The 18,599-nt window shown below is 38.2% G+C and overlaps 1 protein-coding gene across 2 annotated transcripts in view; it reads right to left on the bottom strand.

Annotated features, from left to right (window-relative positions):
- The window catches only part of Apool (apolipoprotein O like), a 51,084-nt gene that overhangs the window by 12,536 nt on the left and 19,949 nt on the right, over positions 1–18,599 (bottom strand). For both annotated transcript variants that reach the window (XM_005082988.4, XM_040744346.1), the window contains exons 2-6: positions 15,579–15,683; positions 10,899–11,018; positions 7,846–7,900; positions 6,246–6,344; positions 224–315 (exon numbers count right to left, since the gene is read on the bottom strand). In XM_005082988.4, the coding sequence (XP_005083045.1) occupies positions 224–315; positions 6,246–6,344; positions 7,846–7,900; positions 10,899–11,018; positions 15,579–15,683 (471 nt within the window). The remainder of the gene's footprint in view (positions 1–223; positions 316–6,245; positions 6,345–7,845; positions 7,901–10,898; positions 11,019–15,578; positions 15,684–18,599) is intronic.

Raw genomic sequence — 18,599 nt, 5'->3', positions numbered from 1 at the left:
TATTGCTGAACTATAGTTATACAAACTCATCCTATATATTTGTGATGATCATAAAATAAAGAATGGCATTTTCCATGGCAAAATACTAATGTAATTTTCCCAACCCAAAAGTTTACTCCAACTACATGCCTCTTAAAATCAAATATGTAATGTTTCTGTGACATTTAAATATTGTCACATTGGAAGTTTAAACAAATTCTGCTTTCACTTAAAATGAACTTACCTTTGCAATTATTACTGACTGAGCCGGGTAACAAACAGTTGCTCCTAATGAGGCCAATCCTAGTGGATAAGCAATCTTCTTAAACCTAGAACCTAGGAGATTCAAACATATCATTCACTCCAAATAGATACCACCAGAGACTTGATATTCTTACAGTGTAATGTTTTCTTTGCCCCTCTTTAAGCTATCACCCTATGTTAAATTGCTCTTTAGTTAGTAATACCAATCAAGATGGTACCCAAAATGCCCTTAAGACTCTCAATTCAATTAATGCCCCTTAGCCATCATGTCCAATTTAAGAAAAATGTTCTGAACCTAATAATTATCTACACAAAGGAATTAGTAATTATCTTCTTTTTTAAAAGATTGATTATTTTTCATATCCTAAGAAACGTAAAAATATAATTACATTTTTCAACTATCTAACAAAGCATGATAGCAGAATTAATCAACTACTGTGTTCATCAAAGCAGGTTAAAGTGAAATGGACTCTCTTCTATATGCCCTTTCTGATTAACACTTAGAAAGGTGAAGGATCTAACTAACCAATCAGCTAACGACTTCAAAAGGTACATAACTTCTTCATGTCACTGATTCAGAATACTGAAGTAATACTAATTGCAATTAGCTTGACATAATTAATGCGTTTTCAAAAGTGCCTTAACTAAGTATCTAAGAGTCATTTTCATATCATTTTTTGACAGAAAAATCTCTTTTTAAAAAATTCCAAAGAGAATCTTACTATGAGCTCACTAGGTTCTCACTAGGAGCCTGTCAACTTGAAATTGCTTGATTAACCTGGGTGTAAGAAGTTCTGTATCAAGCCCTGTCACACTGCTTGTATCTCATCCCCACACTCCCCCTAAACACTTGCACAGAACCACAGTTAATCCTGCCTAACAGTGTGAAACACGGCATTCTCAGCTGAAGCTTAGACCTACAAGACCACAGCTTCACAATGACATGCACTCTAAATGTCTGTCTGGGTATATCGGACTCTGAATGAGACTAAGCAATTACATGTTGCTTTTTCAACTAGAGTAAGTACTATTAACTCTTTCTAACAGCTTTTTGGCCCCTAATTTAAAAAGGAAAAAGCTAAGTATTAAGGTGAAAAAATACCGGAAAATTTCTCCTGGTAACTTTACAGTTTGTGAAATGTTACAAACCTTGTATTTCTCTGTCTGGTTTAATTATTTTTAATGAAGCCTGTTGAAGTCAGGTCTACAATAGACTGAGCTTGGCTAAAGTGGGTAGGAAGGCTGCTTTCTGTGGTATAGTGGGAGGAAGTCTATGCTAATTAAAGCATATCCTAAACTGAATCTCAACTCGGCTCCTCCTCAGCATTTTTGTTTAGTTGATTTAACAATCCCAAGAATTAGGAACTCTTAACTCATCAAACTTATGGTGGTGTATGGTAGTTTTCCTTTGACAAACTATTAGAAAAAATGACATTCACTCTTTCCTTACTTGTATACAAGAAGCCATTCTGCAAAATGATATGCTTCATGTAGGTTCAACGGTTCTACTCTTATAGTTAAGGAAGAATACTAAACACAGATACTAATTAGCTATGTGAAGTACAATTAGGAATATACAAATGGTTTTCTTTTAGATTTCCATCTTCAGTACAATAGGGTTTGAAGAAAGAAATGGTTTTCTTCTTTTCACTGTACTAAGACCTATATAAAGAATAAGGTTTACATGATGACCTATAGCCTATCACACATAGCACATTTCTCTGAGACAAAAGTTTGATGATATTTACTCAAATACTAAGCACAAAACATTCTATTTGCTACTCTATCATAATTCATATTATTTTTAAAAATACAACCTCAGATCTAATATGTTTACTTCACTACCCACTAGTAGTTTGAGCATTGTAGTCTGAAAAAAAATGAGGTTACAGATTATTCTAGCGCTCACATTCAAAAACACGATAAATGATATATGACCTAAAGAATAGTTTCTCTTACAAGAGGATTGCTACTTTATAATTAAAAAACTAAGTGATACATTGTGGACAATTTCCTTCAAAATTCAAGTTATAAAATATAGAAGTAAGTTGGAAGGAAAATACCAAATACAGTTACAAAGAGATAATTAGTTCTAATGACATATATAGTACAGTGAGGTTACAATCGTTTATAGTAGCCTATTATATATTTTATGAATGCAAAAGAGCTTAAGAGGACTCAATATAAAGAAATACTAACCTGATTGAAGACAGCTAAAATTGATGATGTTCTTATAAAATAGGACTGTTAAAATACCATGCATAAAGATTTAACACACAGTAAACTCAAGACTGTTGCCATCAGAAGCTTCTTCTAGCATCTGAGAACTTTTCCTCTTAGAAGTCTGGAATCTTGTTAGGTACGTATTATTTATGTGACTAGCCCTCAATGAAACCTTGGCCACTCTTCTGCCTAGAGTTGTCCCTCAACACTTACTGGCTTTATTCATATCATCTCAACTTCTTACTAGGGAAATTAAGAATATGTTGCATTAGTCCCTGGAAAAAGACTTCTAAAATTTGTAACTGATTTTTTTCTAAACTTTGCCCTATGTGACTCCCTGCTTTTTAATTTCATCTTATACCCTCCCATTGCAATAATTCTTATCCATTACCATGACTACATACTGAGCCTTGTGAGTTTTGCAACTAGTCACCAAACCTTACTGTAATCTTCAGAATCTGACCATTCACATGAGAACTACAGTCAGATGGAAAAGCAAAGTAGGTACAGATGCACGGTAGAAAAAGGTGTAAAGAAAGCAAAATATCAAGTCTCATAGTAAATAGTGAATAAGACTAACTTATCTACAGGATAAAACCAAAAGTAAACCAGATTTATCTGAGATATACCATGTCTTCCTCAAATCCTTAACATAGCTTCCAGTATGACTAGTAGGATTTAAAAAAAGCAGTTTCAACACAAACGACAGTTTATTCTGGAGAGGATTTGGAAAAAGGAGAATACTCCTCCACTGCTTGTAGGAGTGCCAACTCGTACAGCCACTTTGGAAATCAGTATGGAGGTTCCCCACGAAAATGGGAATCAATCTACCACAAAATACAACAATTCCACTCCAGGCATATACCCAAAAGATGCACATTCATACAACAAGGACATCTGTACAACTATGTTCATAACAGCACTATTTGTAATAGACAGAACCTGGAAGCAACCTAGATGCCCTTCACCTGAAGAATGGATGGAGAAAATGTTGTACATTTACACAATGGAGTACTATGCAGCGGGGAAAAAAACAATGGAATCTTGAAATTTGCAGACAAATGGGTGGAACTAGAAGAAACCATCTTGAGTGAGGTAATCCAGTCACAAAAAGACAAACTAGGTATGTATTCACTCATATATGGATTTTAAACATAGAGAAAATGATTACTAGCCTACAATCCACAACAACAGGGAAGCTAGGATACAAGGAGAACCCTAAGAGAGACATGCATGGCCCCCTGGAGAAGGGGAAAGGGACAAGATTTCCTGAGCAAATTGGGAGCATGGGGAGACGGAGTTAGGAGAAAGAGAAGGGGAGAAGATGAGGGGAAAGGAGGCCATAAAGGAGCAGGAAGGTTGAGTAGGTTGAAGAATTGATGAGAGCAAAGAGAGATACCATAATAGAGGGAGTCACTGTAGGTTTAAAGAGAAACCTGGACTAGGGAAATGTCCAGTGATCTACAAGGATGACACCAACTAACAATCTACGCAATAGTGGAGAGACTACCTTAAATACCATTGCCCGACAATGAGATTGATGACTACCTTATATGCCATCCTAGAGTTTCCATCCAGTGGCTGATGGAAGCAGAGGCAGACACTCACAACTAAACACTGAACTGAACTCCTAGAATCCAGTTGCAGAGAGGGAGGAGTGATGAGCAAAGGGGACAAGACCAGGCTGGAGAAAACCACAGAAACAGCTGACATGAACAAGTGGGAACTCATGGACCCCAGATTGATAGCTGAGAAACCAGCATAGGACCAACCCAGACCCCATGATCATGGGTGTCAGTTAGGAGGCCTGGGCAATCTATGGGGCCTCTGGTAATGGATCAGTATTTATCCCTTTGGAAGTCCATTCCACATGGAGGGATACTCTCTCAGTATTGACACATGGGGAAGGGCCTAGGCCCTGCTTCAAATGATATGAGACTTTGAAGATCCCCCATAGAAGGTCTCACCCTCTCTGGGGAGCAGAAAGGGGTGGAGGTTGGGTGACAGGGCAGGAGGGGAGGAGGGGGAAGAGAGGGAACTGGGATTGACATGTAAAACAAGCTTGTTCCTAATTTAAATTTTTAAAAATCTGAAAGAAAAAAAGCAGTTTTGAGTGGATAGTGCATACCTTTATAGTAACATACAATTGCCACGAATTTTTGGTAGTAAAACTTTCTTCAGATTAAAAAAAGACAAAATTATAATAACCAGACAACAAAAAGGCAAGTTACAATTTTAATTAGAACAGCTATATATTTTTAACATTTTGTTTTAAAAACTCATATATTTATACATTTTAATAAGTAGTCATGTAATTAATCATATTATCCTTTCGTAGTTGTACATTTCCCACATTCTTAACCTCAGGAAACTAACAATCTACTTTCTATCATTCTAATTTTGCCTTTTGGAGAATGTCATATAAACAGAATCATACATAAACTATCTACTTTCAAATTCACAACCGATGTTACACGTGCTAATAGCACAAACTAATATGATGCTGAATAATTTTCCTTTGTAGGGATGTGCCACAGATTCCTTTACCCATTTACCTGTTTAAAGTATATTTAGCTTGTTTCCAGCTTTTTTATGATTACTAACAATTGCTATTAAGCATTTATGTAGGGGTGTTTTATTTCTCTTAATGTCTTAGGGTTTTTATTGCTGTGACAAAACACCATGACCCAAAAGCAAGTTGGGAATAAAGGGGTTTATTTGGCTTATACTTCCATATTGTTCATCACTGAAGGAAAAAAGTCATGTGACAAACTCAAACAGTGCGGGATCCTGGAGGCAGGAGCTGACACATAGGCCATGGAGGGATACTGCTTACTGGTTTGCTTTCATAGCTTGCTTAGCCTACTTTCCTATAGAACCCAGGACCACCAGTCTAGGAGTAGCATCACCCACCATGGGCTGGATACCCCTTATCAATCACTAATTAAGAAAATGCCAGCTGGGTGTTGGTGGTGCACGCCTTTAATCCCAGCACTCAGAAGGCAGGGGCAGGCAGATCTCTGTGAGTTCGAGACCAGCCTGGTCTACAAGAGCTAGTTCCAGGACAGCCTCCAAAGCCACAGAGAAACCCTATCTCAAAAAACCAAAAAAAAAAAAAAAGAAAGAAAGAAAGAAAGAAAGAAAGAAAGAAAGAAAGAAAGAAAGAAAGAAAGAAAGAAAGGGGAATTCCTTACAGTTGGATGTTATGGAGGCATTTTCTCAGTTGAGGTTCTCTCCTTGCAGATAACTCTAGCTTATGTCAAGCTGACACAAGACTAGCCAGCATATCCAGGGTAAGTACATACTTGGGAATGTGATTCCTATGTTGCTTGATAAGCATATGTTTAACTTTATGAGAAATTGCAAATTTTCCAGAATTCTTGTATCACTTTGTATTTTTACCAGCAGAATATACGAATTTCGGTTATTCTTTATTCTTCACTATAGTTAGCATTGTCAAGCTTAACCTTTATAAACATAAATATGGTACAGTAAAAATCTAAACATTTTGCTGGGTGGTGGTGGCACACACTTTTAATTCCAGCACTCAGGAGGCAGATGCAGGCAGATCTCTGTGAGTTCGAGGCCAGCCTGGTCTATAGAGTGAGTTCCAATACAGTCTCCAAAGCTATAGAAAAATCCTGTCTTGGAAAAAAAGCAAATCAAAATGTAAATATTTTATTCTAAACAAATCTAATATTGTCCAATAAATGTCATGAAGGCAAAATTCAGAAACAATATAATAGCATTGAAAGAGAAAATATATTGCATAAACATACCTTTTCTTGCTGAAAGCAAACCTGCCAGTCCTGAAGCTGTAATCACTCCCATTTTAGGAAGAAAATCTTGAGGAGGATTCTTCAGATAAACATATGCATCTGAAGAGACCAGTTAAAAATGAGTAAGAATGACTGATTACAACTGGACAGTCTATATTAAGTATACTACGGAACAGCTAGAGATTAGTATGTTAGGGGCAGACAACATAATGTTAGTGAGCAGTTTAAATACTCTTCAAATAAGTTATACAAAAATTTTTATGGACAGAAACAAATCATTTGTTATAATACTAACTATAAAGTCAAATTTACCTTCCACAGGTCATTTAATACTTGCTTTCTTTATGACAGATTAATATTATTAAATGAACTACGATGCTAGAAGGTACTTAAATATGATGTACCATAGAGCAAATTCCTGATTGTGTTTGTTTTACATCCCTAAATGGACAGGCTTGTGCTGTTACCTGTTTAAACACTGGTGGGATCCAGCAAGAGTTAACCATATCTTATAAAAGAATTTTGCAATTAGACACTTCTTACCACCATCTCCCAAAAACCTCACATTAGCCATTGGTTAAAAGTAAAGATCAAGATGAGAAGTAAAAATAGACCAAAAAACTACAAAGCATTAGCAAAAGTATATACGTTTCAGTGTTTTATACATTAAAAAAATTTCTAGATCTAAAAGTATACTCTTCTATCATAGTTATTTGATGACAATCACAAACATAATTATGTTCCTCAAGATTAATGGAGTGTATGTAGCTGGTTATACTGGTGCATATATTAACCCAGCACTTGAGATGATAAGGCAGGAAGACAAGGAGTTCCAGGTTCACCTAGGGTGCACAGTAAGACCCTGGCTCAAAAAAATATTGATAACAAATGTTAATCCTTAATGCATCCTTAATGCATATGAGATAATAATATTTCAACTGAATTTCATTAAGTTTATTGTAGATACCTAAATTTAGCTAATTTTTCTTTCTGTTTTCCATACATGTTTATTTTTGCTAACTGCTTTGAGCAAGGAATATCAGGAAGTTTGTTTGCTGCCAAATACCATTAAGAAGCTTAAGCATCAAATACAATTACTTTCCAACATTAGCTGAAACAGTTCAAGATGAGTGACTGCTATGTAATTTCCCAGCAATTGATAAAAGTATAATGTATTTTAACAGATAATAATACTATTTAAACTAATTAGCAAAAGAGGAAATAAATCTTTACCTTATTCTTTATAAATATACAATGTGGACTTTCAGGCAAAAGTGACCTGAGTTTGAATCTGAGTATTACCTCCTAATAATCTTGGGAACCTAGTTAAACATTCTAAAGCTTATTTTCTAATCTATAAGAGAAGACTCTGTAGTTTCAATAGCAACACTCAGCAATGTGAAGAGGTCTTAGCATGTAATAAATTGTAAACTACATAGTACTATTGCTTTGTTATTATTACAAATAAAGTACAGAATCTATCTTCCATATCAGTATAATCATAGTAATGGGTAATATACTATGTTTATATCCTTAAATTTTAAACAATACAACTTAGAACGATAATACATTTCTAATTATAGATGGTTTACTCACCTACCTTTTCCAAACTGTACTGTATCCATTATCCCATTCTTCATAAAGATATAAACACCCTAAGCAGAAAAGTGAACACAAGAAAAGAGATGTGAATTTTGAAGTAGTTGATCGACACAATAGTCCACAATTCTGAGATTATATTTAGCTGTTGATTTAGTATTACACTCAAATTTAAATCCAGATTTTCTGTTTAGTAACTATGAGTACACTTGCTTATGACATCATCCGTTCATCTCTTATTTTCCATTTTATTTAACATAGTAATTCTGGTGCAGTATTTTCCTCATAGAAGTGCATAAAGTAATACTTTTAAAATAATCAGTGGTTTCACAGGAAAGATACTGAAAATTTTATAATGATCAACTTACTTTATAAAGGCCTGGAAAAAATGAATGGATCTTTAATAAATCATGAAGGGAGGTATATCTTAGCACAAACATAAAATCATCTGACTAATAGGAATGCATAGCAATAGCACAATGATTTGTAGAGAAGAAAACAAAGGCAGGAAAGGCCTAATGAAAAGTGCTTCATCTCTTACCTTTACCTGAGTGTACAATTAGAATGAGACAAAGACAAATGAGGCGTTTATTTTTAAATAGCAACATAAATTCTCCATAAATCAACACCATATTATTTCACCGAAGGGATTAACTCTCTAAAGCATGTTTTTCTGTTTATTTGTTCCTAACTTACTTGAATGCCAAGAAACTGTTCTATTCACTGAATGGTTGGTGTTGTCTCTCACATACACTGGGGAGATATGAGTGATCTACTTAGAATCTTGCTATATTCCATGCTAGATTCTAGGGTACAAACAAGAAAACATAATCCAAACATATGGCCTCCTTATGTACGAAACCATGAGATGGAAACAATAATAACAGATATTTTCAGTGCAGAAAAACAGAAACAACTGTATTGATGGGAATGGGATGTCTTGGTCTACTAGTTTTGTCTCACTTTAAGATTGAGCAGAGATGCTTGCCCTTGTTTAAAAGCTATACAAGCTAGCATAAGACACAAAGTGTCCCTGAGACATTTATCTTGAGGGAATGTATTAAGAAATCATCACCTGGAGCATTAAAATATTTACTGATCTGTTTTGAACCATTTAATCATCAAGGAAAACAACTGGTCTTTAGGGAAACTTTCCTTAGCTGTGTTTAGGAATTCATTTTTACCACTGGAGGGCACTGTTACATAAATTTCAAGACACTGAAGCATAGGCTAGGAGCATTCACTGAATTTGTGCTACATGATGCTACTTTTCACAAAGAAGTAATTTAAATCAGACCTTTTCTGAGAAATAGATTGCGTATTTCGGAGAAAATTAGAGAGAAAAGTTGTTTACATTGAAGATGAAATGCATTTGCAAGTGCCCTTCATCAACCTATTTGCTGCAGCATATTAACAGAATAAAATGTTCTTTCAGACTTAAATTGGGTGATAGTTACAATAGCAATTTAAAGATCTCTCAGGAACAATTACCTCCCCGAAGACACATCTGAGTACACTATAGAAAATTAGGTCTCAAGAGACCGAAGTCTGAATCATCTAGTTCTTGGCATATAGCCTGAGGGCCATGACTCAGACCACAATTAGTTAAGATATTTCCCGCAGAGATCACATTATTAAGGGTGACTAGCACAACCAGTACCCTGGAATTGTATGACAAGCACAAACTTTCAAAAATAACTCCACATCACATTTGAAATACCATACAGAATGATCAGAGTTCACCTGATTAGATATTGCACCTAAGGATGCTGTTTTTTAGAAGTTCTTTGAATTTTCTTGATTTGTGTGTGTGTGTGTGTGTGTGTGTGTGTGTATGTGTGTGTATGTTATGTATGTGTGTGTGTGTTATGCATGTGTGTGTGTCTGTGAACATATGCACACAGTGTGTGGAAGTCAGACAGAATACAGCCTTGTGAAGTTGTTTCTCTTTCCTCCTGTCATAGGTTCTTGGGATGAAACTCAGCTCATCGGCCTTGCATTGCAAGTGTCTTCACCCACTGAGCCATCTCAGCAGCCTCTACATTTTCTTTTTAAAAGGAATATATAAGAACTATATATGACAGGGGATCTGCACCTAGAAATCTTAACATGGCAGCCTAAACAAGACCTTCACACTGACTTCCAACTAGGATAGAGGAAATTCACAAAGCCATGGGCAATTAATTAATGGCCTTTAAGAGAAGAGAAATCGGTGCTCTCTGGAAACAACCTCCCTGATAGGCTATCTGAAGTCAAGTGGTCAGTCCTAAATACATATACGTATGAACAACACTAAAAAGACTCAACAGTGTGTGAGTGTGTGTGCGTGTGTGTATGAGAGAGTGTGTGCGCGTGTGTGTGTGTGCGCGTGCGTGCACATGCATCAATAGTAAAGAAGGGGTCATGAAACTGAGAGGGAGTGGTGAGGACACAGGAGGGGTTGGAGGAGGTAGAGGTTTGGGTGGAAATGATGTAAATGCAGTACTCATGTACTGATGGAAACATTGTGCTCATATATGAAATTATCAAGAAATAATCAATGTGAAAATGCACATAGGGTAACAATCAGGCTGCATTTGTTGGTGAAGTAAAAGCTGTGATGATTACTCTAGAATTAGAAAAACACTGGTACCACTATTACTTAAACCCTCACAGTGGAGATGTTGACAACACACAACTAAATTTATGATGATGATAATAAAACATCAGTGTGCTACCAGCTGTCATCTCAGCCAACACTTTGAGCTGAGTCTAGTCTTCGAGCCACCCTTACAGGCTGCTAAAGATACAAATTAAGCTACTTTGGCCTCTTGCTCAGCCCATTTGCCTGATGAATGCCACTGAAAGGCCTCAGGCAGTATCACAAGAACAAAAGGATCAGTTGTCTGAACTCTCATCATATTCCCAATTCTCAAAATAATGGGCCATTATACAATGCTTGGTATTTTACGCCACTAAAAATCAAGATAGCTTCTTCTCTTTTTAAAAATGCATCTATGAATACCTGAAACAATCAAAAACACTGATATTTAACTACTATCAAAATAGACTTACCTTGCACCAGCCAAAATAATGAACAGTTGTAGTACGGATCGATGCAAAGCCCATCTGTAAATAACCAGGCTGTTCTTCAACATATTTAGAATGGAGAGGAGGTGGAGTATATATGGGGAGCTGGGGATAGAATAAAGCTCATATCAAAAGCAAATACCTGAGCTGCCTTTTCCTACATTATATCAAATCAGGAATCATCATTTACCTTCCTTCTTAAAAATGGCTACAATTGTTGATAGACTCTACAGCAGATATGATAGGATAAACTGAACATAAAAACTATTTAGAAAGATGCTACATATAGTGTGACCTAATGGGTTGTTTTGTTTATATGACAGGGCTTCACTATGTAGACCAAACAACTAGGCTTCAAGGTATTAAGAAGGTCTCAAACTTATGATTTTCCAACCTTTGCTTCCTGAGTACAGGGATTACAGATGTGGACCACCATACTTAAGAGACACATTAGTTTTAATCCTAGCATTTTTAATTACATTTTATTTAATTGTGTGTACATGCATGATTATGCACACAAATGCTATTGTATACATGTGGGGGTGTATGGAATTGGTTTTCTCAATTCACCATCAGGGTTCCAGGGATTGAATTTAGGTCATTAGGCTTGGTGTCAAGGACTTTATCTTAATTAGCATTTCTATCACAATGATGAAAACACCAACACCAAAAGCAAGTTGGGCAGGAAATGGTATATTTGGCTTACACTCCCACACTACAGTTCATCATTGGAGGATGTCAGGACAGGAAATGAAACAGGGTGGAATCTGGCTGTGGGAGCTGGCTCAGAGGCCATGGAGGGATGCTGTTTACTGGCTTGCTTCTCCTGGCTTGCTCAGCCTGCTTTTTTATAGAACCCAGGACCACTAGCCCATGGATGGCACCACCCACAATGGACTGGACCCGCCCTCCTCCTCAATCCCTATTTGAGAAAATGCCTTACAGCTGGATCTTATAAAGGCATTTTCCCAGTTAAAGTTACCTCCTTTCAGATAACTCTACGTTATGTCAAGTTGACATTAAACTAGCCAGCACAGATCTTTATGTGCTAAGCCATCTCTCCAGCCCTTAATTCTAGCAAAATCTTAACTGTAAAAATTTGGAAACTACTCGAATAGAAAAGTAGACAGTTAACCTAGATTATATCCATATAACAGACTATTATAAATTATGGCAAAATATAAAAATTACAGTCACTATAATCATATTGCTGGGCATGATGGAGTATGTCTTTAATCCCACTGCTTGGGAGGCAGATCTCCACAAGTCTGAGGCCAACTTAAACAACACTGCTAGTTCCAGGTCAGATGGAATTACATAGTGAGATCCTGAAGCAATTAAAATAAAAAATAAAAATCAGCTACAGCCACATACAAAAATCAGAGTGAATTTCATGAAACTACTACTAAACTAAAAGGCTAAGATGTAAAAAAAATGACATGAAAGTTGTCACATAAATAGCAAAACAGATAGATAAGGTATCAGTATCATAAAGTGTTTTGTTTTTTAAGGAAAAAATGGAACTGGAGAAAAGGCTCAACAGTTAAGAGCACTGGTTACTCTCCCAGAGGACCCATGTTCAATTGCCAGCACTCACACGGCACCTCACAACCACCTTTAACTCCTGCTCTAGGGAGGATCCCTGATCTCAAATGACAATAAAATAATTCAAATCCATGACACTGAGGCGTGTAGAAAAGAAATTCCCAGGGATATTTATGGCTTGACCATTCATTTTAGTGATCTACAAGTTTCTTGATTAAAAGATGGATATCTCATAGTCCTGAAAATTTTTCTATTACACAACAAGACCATATCTATCCTTTTGTAAAAGATGTTTAACAAGAAAGTTGAACCAAAAGTTTTTTTGTTCAGCTAGAAACTTAATGAAAAATTAAAATGACCAGAATACCTCATTTAAAGTATTCTGATTTGGTACACTGTTATTAGCAAGGAGATCTAAACAGAGATATTGTTCACATTACACATTAAACATAACATTGACATTCTTTCTGTACATCACATTTTCATCCTTCAGCATTTTAAATTCCTCAAAATTAGATCCTGATTTTTTTTTAAATTTCCTAATGTATAGCTAGCAACGAGCTTTGTATAATAAATAAATGAATTAATTCCTATTAGAATGGACTTGGGAAGTCTGTATGTTCTTTAACATAACACAAACAAACATATTAGTTTCGATATTCAAAAATCTGAGTCCTTTCAGATAAGGTGGCAGACTGGAAACTGCTGCCCTGTGACCTGGTGAAGAAGAGTCAGAGTAAGAAAAGGCAGGTTAAAAGTCGAACGAAATAAAGGAAGAAAGAGCACCAGAAGTTCTCAAAGTCACATGCTAGTTAGTTTTCTCTCAGCTTGACACACGCTAGAGTCATCTGAGACGAGAAAACCTCAGTGGAGAATATGCCTTCATCAGAATGGACTGCAGGCATTGTCTTGAGTAATGACTGATGGAGAAGGATCCAGTCCACCGTGGGCGGGGCCACCTCTAGGCAGGTGATCGTATGTGGTATAAGAGCCGGGAGGAGCAGGTCAGCATCGTTCCTCCACGGCCTCTGCTTCAGTGCCTGCCTTGGGTTCCTGCTCTGACTTCTTCATGATAGACTGTGAGATGTAAAGATAAATGAACCTTTTCCTTCCCAAGTTGCTTTGGTCATTGTGTTTATCACAGAAAAGCAAAACAGGACAGGCAGTGAGAAGAGACCTGTCAAGTGTGGAGAAAAAAAAAGACTCATGACTCATAGAAAAGAAGCCAAGCAGAATATAGCTCCTTGGACATGGCTCACTGTTGGTGGGTGGGAAGAAAAGATGCCTTCAAAAATTAAGCCAGGCACCCCTGGTGAAAGAGAAGGAACACGCTACTTATAGGATAACCCCCAAACCATCAGAAGCCTCAAGCCCAGTTCTAAGTTTCGATGAGACAGAGATCCCATGACCAAGGCAGCAGGAGAGAAGAATCCTACAAGCCACTCTAAGGGCAGCAGTCAGGCCCTCCAGTAAGAAAGAATTCATTACTTAAAACTGAGCTACCTTGAGGCCTGAGAAAAGAGAACAACCATAGTCAGAGAGCTTCAATTTCATCTGCCACAGCCCTGGGGAAGCACTTGCAGAGAGAATGTGCTAGGACCCCACACTTACAAGCACAAGAGTGAAGGTGGCAGCAGGCTCAGCTCAGGCAATGAAGTTCACAAAGAGGGAAATCAACCACCAGCTGCTGGGAACACATCTCACCAACTGAGAGGAAGGCGGGAGTCTGAGAGCTCTGGGCCTAAGCTCATTATGTTAATCCATCTCTGGAGCCCAAACCTATCAGCCATGCTCTGCTCCAGAGATCAACAACTGTGAAGCTCTAGTGCTTTAGTTGACACCCTCACCTGCATCCCTCCAGCACAGTAATTAATACTCAAAGACCTTGAAAGCACAAAACAGGTCCTCTATACAAATAGCAGAAATATGGTTGCTTCTCCGAATCCCAAAATAATTGGAAGGCACCACCTAACGAGAAGATGAGCCACCACAGAGGGTACAAGCTGAGTAGTATAGGTCAGGTAAAAACCTGTCCAGAACACAGACTGCAAAGGTAAATGTAGACAGCAGAGCCCTTGTAATGCAAACAAGGGCAACTACTAAAGAGAAGGCAAGCCTGGCAGACACAGACTGTTGTCCTATAAAGGCTCAAAGCCAGCATAACCCATGGAAAAGACAAGAGTGCTCCAATTCAAGTGCCCACCTCATAATGAATACACCCAGGGGTATTCACTTTGAAGGAGCCTAGAAAAAAAAGCTATGCTTCCCAATTTCAAAAACCCCCCTCACTTTTTACTCTTTTCTTATATATTACCTCCCAACAACAGTTTCCACTCCCTCCCCTCTGGCCAGTCTCTCCCCCACCCTGCCACCTCCCTTCTCCTCTAGATACATGCCACCTCCGTCTCTCCTCAGAAAAGAGCAGGTCTTCCAAGGATATCGACCAAACACAGCATAACATGCTACGATAAGAAGGCACCTACCGTCACATCAATGCTCTACAAGACAACCCAGTAGGAGGGAAAGGGTCCCAAAGGTAGGTAAAAGAGTCAGACGGCCCCTTCTCCCACTGTTAGGAACCCCACAAGAACACCTTGCTACTCAGTCACAGCATATAGGCAGAGGACTTAGCTCAGACCCCTACTAACTCCATGATAATTGCAGCCCCATGAGTCCCAGTCCATTGTTTTTGTAGACCCCTCTGGTTCCTCAAATCCAATCCTTCCTCCCCCTTCACAGGACACCCTGAGCTCTGCTTAATGTTTGGCTGTGGAACTCTGCATTTGCTCCCATCTGGATGAAGTCTGTCTGGTCTCTGATGACAATTATGCTAGGTTCTGTTCCCAGAACCCTTTTCAGGAAGGACAAACTGTAGGTCGAAGGCTTTGTGGCTAAAGACCCCTTTCTTAGTGGTTTAACATTAAGAAAAATCACCATTTTTAAGTTACAATTGTGTGTTTCTACTAAATATATTATGTATTTTAGATATCCCATAACTATTTCTTTATACTTGTAATAATATATATACCATCTACTATGATAACGTAGTAAAAACACTTACATAGCTTTTCCATTATCTTTATACTGTGCAAAATTCACAAACTTTGGAAGGCCAATTACCTGTTCTGGTCTCACTATCTGCTTTTTGGGTTCCTCTTCTTTGGCCAGATGTACATTTAAGGATGAATATATCAGACCTGCAGGCATGGTTGTCAACTTTCCCATCTGAAAAAGACATAACAAAAGACCACTATAAGTGAAAAGATTCTCTGTTTCTATATCCTGATAAGTTTTGAGGGAATATATTAAATATGCAACTATCTCAAATTACTTTCTACATTTACATAAACCCCTTGTGCTGCCCTAACTATTGTAGAGTGCAAAACTCTTATTGTCTTCTTCAAAGTGTGATTTTAAATAAACATATATGAGCTCTTATCTTTACTGTAGTCTCCTAGAAGTGGAAACATCACTTGCCTAGCATGTACAAAGCCTGGAGTCTATTCCCATACTAAATAAACCTACTGTGGTAGGTAACTCATGCATGGAACACTAGCACTCAGGAGGTAGAGATGAAAGAAATCCAGAGTTCAATAGTGATCCTTGGCTACATAACAAGTTTAAGACCAGCCTGGACAACAGGAAACTGTCTCAGAAAAAGCAATTGTCAGGCCAATAAATGGTTCAGCAGGTAAAAGCACTTGCAAGTCTGGTAAACTGAGTTACTTCCTGAAACTCACATAAAAAGTGAGATGCAGCAGTGTACACCTGAAATACAGCCTATGGGGAAATGGAAGGCAGAGACAGGAAAACCTCCCAGAAGCTCTTGGGCCAGTTAACTTGGAGTATGCCATGCTTCAGAAAGAAAAGAGAAATCCTGCCTGGAAAGGCGAAGAAGAATATATACTCCCAACTGTTGTTATACCCTGTGACCTCCACAATCACACCATGGCATAAGCACGCCATGGCACATGGATGACTGCACTAACACACACATATCACACAGGCACATGCGCAATCAAAACCAAAAGGGAGGTGAGATGGCTGAGTTAGTAAGGGTGCCTGCCACCAACCCTGACCACCAGCTTTCAATCCCCAGCACCCAGACAACACAAGAAAAGAGACTTCTACAAACAAGTCATCCTCTAACCTCCACATGAACCCCCTGGCACACACAAAATAAGTAAGCGAAAATACGACAGAAAACATGCAAGATTTCTGAGCTACATTGTGAATATTATGCTTTCCTGATTCATCCACTTTCTTGCAAATTTCATGTGGCTACAAATGTGTGTAAAGCCTGTAAAACTAAAAAAGAGAAAAGGAAAGTGCAGAAACAGACACCATGGAAAGATGAGGGTGCGTGAAAGCACATAAAGGAGGAAAAGAAACTGGGTAGAGCACAGAACTGGAGGGCAGGGCAGAGTAGTTGACAAGATGAAAGCAATGGAGCAGCAGCAGACTGGGAGCATGGGGGAGAGGAGAGAGAACCTGGAAAAAGAGACGGGGAGAAGAGGAGAGGAAGATATGACAGAGCAGGAAGGTTGAGTCGGGGGAAGAATGGAGACCAGGGTGAGAGATATTATAATAGAGGGAATCATTCTAGGTTTGAGGAGAGAGCTGACACTAGTGAGATTTCCAGAGATCTACAAGGATGACACCAACTGGCAAACTAAGCAACAGTAGAGAGACTACCTTAATTGCCCCTCCCTGATAATGAGATTGATGACTACCTTATATGCCATCCTAGAACCTTCATCCAGTGTTTGATGGAAGCAGAGGCAGACACCCACAGCTAAACACCAAACTGAACTCCTGGAATCCAGTGAGAGAGGGAGGAGTGATGAGCCAAGGGATCAAGATTGTGCTGATGAAACCCACAGAGACAGCGGACCTGACAAGGGGGAGCTCTTGGACCCCAGACTGATGGCTGAGAGGCCAGCATGGGACTGATCCAGACCCCCCTGAATGTGGTGTCAGTGAGGAGGCCTAGGCAATCCCTGAGGCATTGGATAGTAGATCAGTGTTTACCATGGTGTACGAATGAACGTTGGGAGCCCCTTCCATATGGAGGAAACCTCTCTCAGCCTGGACACATGGGGGAGGGCCTAGGCCCTGCCCCAGATGAAGTGACAGACTCTGGAGATTCCCCAAGGAGGGCCTCACCCTCCCTGGAGAATGGTGTGGGAATTGGGTAGGGGGTTGGGGGGTCTGGTAGAGGGGTGGGAGAGGGAGCTGGGATCGACATGTGAAGCAAGCATGTTTCTAATTTAAATAAAAATATATTGAGAAAAAAGAAAAGATGAAAGAAGAAAATCTATGTAAACACATGTTGCTTGAAAATGCCATGGTATCTAATCGCCTTATGTGAATTTGAACAAAATTTTAAAACTTAAAAGATATACTGGGACTAGAAAGGTGGCTGAGCAGTCACAAGCACATGTTGCCCTTGCAGAGGATCTGAGCTCAGTTCTCAGCACGCACATGGCAGCTTACAACTTCTTGTAACTCAGCTCCATGGAACCCAACATCTTAGGCCTCCTTGAACACCACAGGGAAGCAAGTTCTAAATCAGGTATGGCTACATAAAAAGAACTTTCAGATCCATATCTCTTGCTAATTCAGCTGTTGTTCCTAGATACATGATGTATTCATCATCAACTAGATTAAAAATTACATTACTAAAATTCAAAATAAGTAAAACTGATGTCATAAAGCATTGCTTATCTATGAACCTACAGAAATTTATTATTAAACCCCTAAGATGATTCTGTGAAATAGGCCAAGGCTTCTAGTATTTAAAAACTATTTTTCCTAAGATAGTAATCCTTAGATATAAAGGAAAACACTTTTGAAGTATTATAATATATGGACACTTTCTACCTACCATTCTTAGTGTAGTTCTATTAATCATGCAATGCAGTAATACCATCCAGACTTTAAAATAAATTCTCATGAATTGGTTGATAAATATGATCTACTACAAAATCGGATTAGCATACTCTATAAAAGGAGTAGATGATGGCACAGCACACTGGGACACTAGAGCAAGGATTAGCAAACTACAATGCTGGGCCAATTCTGCACTGAGCTCTGAGTCCAAAAATGATTGTAAAGCACAGGCTAAGTTTTCTAAAAGGG

Source organism: Mesocricetus auratus, unplaced genomic scaffold (genome assembly GCF_017639785.1).
Source record: "Mesocricetus auratus isolate SY011 unplaced genomic scaffold, BCM_Maur_2.0 Super-Scaffold_100003, whole genome shotgun sequence".
NCBI classification, from domain to species: domain Eukaryota; kingdom Metazoa; phylum Chordata; class Mammalia; order Rodentia; family Cricetidae; genus Mesocricetus; species Mesocricetus auratus.
This window is presented reverse-complemented; position numbering and strand designations above follow the sequence as displayed.